The 3876-nt window shown below is 34.0% G+C and overlaps 1 protein-coding gene across 1 annotated transcript in view; it reads left to right on the top strand.

Annotated features, from left to right (window-relative positions):
• The window catches only part of LOC107494916 (F-box/LRR-repeat protein 4), a gene marked incomplete in the record, with an annotated part of 1963 nt that extends 618 nt beyond the window's left edge, over positions 1–1345 (top strand). Inside the window, 1 exon segment of the mRNA XM_016115960.3 lies at positions 1–1345. Coding sequence (XP_015971446.1) covers positions 1–928 — 928 coding nt within the window.
• Between the last annotated feature and the right edge of the window lie 2531 nt (positions 1346–3876).

The following is a 3876-nucleotide window of genomic DNA, read 5'->3' as shown; positions in this document are numbered from 1 at the left end:
TGATGGCGGTTGGGTGAGTGATCACGATTCTTTTGCTGTTTCGGATTCTAATTTGGGTCTGGAGAGTCTCTGTCTTGTCGGAATCCGTGGAGATGACTGGGGAATCGGTTGGCTATGGAGGAGCTGCAAGAATCTGAAGCGGTTACAGCTTCGGAGCTGCCAAGGTATCGGTGGTTCTTATTCTTCCTTCGGTCAATCCTTGCAGGGTCTCCAAGAACTTGAGCTCAGAACTTGCAGGACTGTGGTTGACATGGTTCTCTTGAAGCTTTCAGAGAATTGCATCTCTCTGAACTCGCTATTGGTCTATGACGGTGGAAGCAGGGAGGGTTTGCTTCATTTTTTTACTCATTGTAGATCCAATCTTCGAAAAATCGATCTTCGTTTGCCACTCGACCTCGACAACAGCCACCTCTTCGCGGTGGCTGCGAATTTCAGAGGCCTTGTAACTCTCAGGCTTCAGAGCTGTTGCCTTGTCACCGGAGAAGGACTAAAGGCTCTTGCGATCGCGGCGGCGAGTAACGGGCTTGAGGAACTGGCGCTGATAAATTGTGATGTTGTGGAAAGAGAGCATGGGTTGCTTGCAACATTGGGGCAGCATTTGAGGGCTTTGAGGAAACTGGACTTGTCCCACAGCGAGATGCTGATCGACAAGGAACTCATTTCGATGTTGGTTTCTTGCGTGAATTTGATTGAGTTGCGGCTGAGAGGGTGTAAGAGACTCACTGGTGCGGCTATGGTTTCCATCCTTAGGAGCTGCAAGAGGCTCGAGACTGTAGATATTGTACATTGTTTTGGGATTGAATCTGAGGCTATTGAGATGTTCATGAAGAATTCTCCTCGTTTGAGAAGAATACAGGTTGAAGAATATAAGCTTTCTGACGCTGCAAGAATGTGGGCATCGAATAAATTCATTCAAGTTGTTGTTTGATTTGGCCTTGTGGATGTTGCAAGAAGAAGCAAGTGTATGTTTTTCTGATTTTAAAATAAACAGGTATACATCACACTTCTGAACGTTGTATTTGTATAGTGTTTACTTTTTCTGTAATTTGTGTTCACTCGTTGAATATTGATATCAATTATGTATATGACTTGTAATCTCATTCTGTGGGTTTGTGTGGATACAATCATATTGCGTTATGCTTCATTTTGGTGCACACTGTACAATACAATCATATTCGTTAACTCTCTAAGAATTGTTTCGGAAGAGGGATTTATTTGCTTATTGGTTGGGGGATGTTTAATTTAGATAGGTCTGTCCAATGAGTTAAAGTTGTAAAGGGGTCCTTTTATGCAAGTATGTAAATGTCTGAGATTGCAAAGGGTACCTTTATCAATTCCACTTCCACCCCCTTGCAGACCCAATCCTTTTACTCTGCTGGCTGACCCAGCCATGAACACCTAGACTGTTTCTGGATTTGAGAACAAGACAAAACAGAATAAGACACAAAGGACTAACATACCAAATTTAGTGTTTTTCTATTTTGTTTTTGTGATAAACTAAAACAAATTATAAAAGTTCAATTTACTTTTTTTCTTTCGTACATAAAAACTTAGGAAGAAAAATATAATGATAAAAAATATAATTATAAAAATTTGATAAAAATTATGAAAGAAAAAATAAAAAATAAATTGTGTCTTGTTAATGTCTTTGAAAAGAACACAAAATATATTAATTCATTGGTTTTAGATATATTATCTCTTTCAGCAAAGAAGCCAATGACGACCACAAACATGCAGCAAGGGTAGTAAATGAAATTTCAACCTAATCTCACTATGTTCTTAAAACTGTTTGTAGTTAATATTGTCCGTAATTCTAATTTGGTTCTCGATCTTTGATTTCATTCTAATTTTAGAAGTTTAGTGTGTTTTTCATTGTTAGTATACTTAGGGATGCAACATGGAATTGCATGCTTATAACCAATCCTTTGTTGAAGGATGTTTTCTTAATACACAGTTGAGTTTTGGGTGTTGTTTTTAATTTTAAATCATTGTAGAAGAAATTACATTTTTGTGCGTTGTCTCCTAATTTTGCAGGCAACGGTTGTCCAATTGTTTGTTTCTGTTACATTTATTTATTTTGAAACCACTTTTATGCAAATATTCTTGCTCAATTTCGCTGGCAACAGCAGAATTTTGATAAAATATATTATTCCTCAATTTTGTTGGCATTGTTTGCGAAATTATGGTAAAAAGAAAATCATCTCCAAATTCGATGGTGGGTGCAAAATTAGATTATTCCTTAATTTCGTTGACTGTTACGATTTTGAGATAACACACAAAAATGTTCCTTTTATAATGATTTAAAATTAAAAAAAATAAGGAATTCTTTTTAATTGAATAAGAAAAGCCATTAGTTCTGATATCGTTTTCTATGGTACTACTCTTGCATAATAATTGAAGACTCGATTATTGGTTATGGAGTCTCTTCACAAATCCTAACTGGCTGTCGTTTCTCTGCACTAGTCTTGTAGCTACGCAGAAGCAACAGCTACACGTGCAATGGCTCTTGATGGAGCTGACAAGACTAAGTTTTCTTTGAAGAAGAGAATGCTCATAAATCTTTTTGCGCATAACAGGGGATGAATCTTTCGTAAAATCCAGCTATATAAAGCAACTGGAGTGAAAAAAGCATCACATTTTCCTCCAAATATCATGGAAGAATACAATAGAATATATAACAAAGGAAGAAAATAGGAAATTCTTGTCGAATTGCAATATTGCATCGCAGTGACTAAACACGACACAGTGGACTAAAAGTCCGTCGTTTATATGAACAGCCAAATGAATGTGAAAAGTAGCAAAGAGCTCTACAAATCATGGCTGACGAATTCCCTTTGACGTGGTTGTAAACTAGATGGTAGTAAACCAGTACAGATATGCATATCCAGTATAAACGCTAGAATGGTCTCCAAATTATTTATCACGTATATTTTTATAAAAAATTGTTGGATAAAGTATTAAATTGGTCCCTAGATTTGAGCGTAATTCTGTTTTGGTCTTTAAGGTTTAAAGTGTTTTATTTGAATCCAAAAAAGTTTCATTTAGCATCAATTAGGTCAAAATTAAATAATTAACAAAATGTTCTACATAACAACGGTACAAGAACAAAATCGATAATGTGGAGAACAAGTACAAGCTCCAAAGATATAAAATCAACAATTGATACATCAATACATTTATTTATTATTTTTTTATAATATAAATAAAATATTTTCTATAAAACTAAAGAAAATGATAAATAAATGTATTGATGCATCAATAGTTGATTTTGTGCCTCTGGAGCTTGTACTTGTTTTCCAAATTATCGATTTTGTTTTTGAACTGTTGTTATGTAGGACATTTTGTTAATTATTTAATTTTGACCTCACTGTGGGACTAAATTGATGCTAAATGAAACTTTTTTGGATTCAAATAAAACACTTTAAACCTTAAAGACTAAATCAGAATTACGCCCAAACCTAAGGAACCAATTTAGTACTTTACCCAAAATTGTTAGGTGTCAACAACTTTTAGTATTTTTCGTCATTATTTGACTAATATAAATATTAAATTATTATTTTATTAATTTATGTGTACAAATTTAAAAAAAAATGTGAGTACAAATTGTATTGATTCATGACTTCAAGGAACTTAATTAAAATTTTTACCATTTTTTTCTTTAATGAAAAATAAATTTCTGTCTTTTAATTTTGTAAACTTCGATCTCTAGATATCAAGTAGTGTTCCTTGATTTTTATTTTTTTATCATGACAGGTATAGGATGTATCCAGAGATATGCAAATTCTTTTTACTGTATTTTGATGACAATAAAGCACTAAATAGAAACCAATTGTCTTGTATTTTGATGACAATAAAGCACTAAATAGAAACCAATTG

This window comes from Arachis duranensis, chromosome 6 (assembly GCF_000817695.3).
Source record: "Arachis duranensis cultivar V14167 chromosome 6, aradu.V14167.gnm2.J7QH, whole genome shotgun sequence".
In the NCBI taxonomy this organism is placed as follows: domain Eukaryota; kingdom Viridiplantae; phylum Streptophyta; class Magnoliopsida; order Fabales; family Fabaceae; genus Arachis; species Arachis duranensis.
This window is presented reverse-complemented; position numbering and strand designations above follow the sequence as displayed.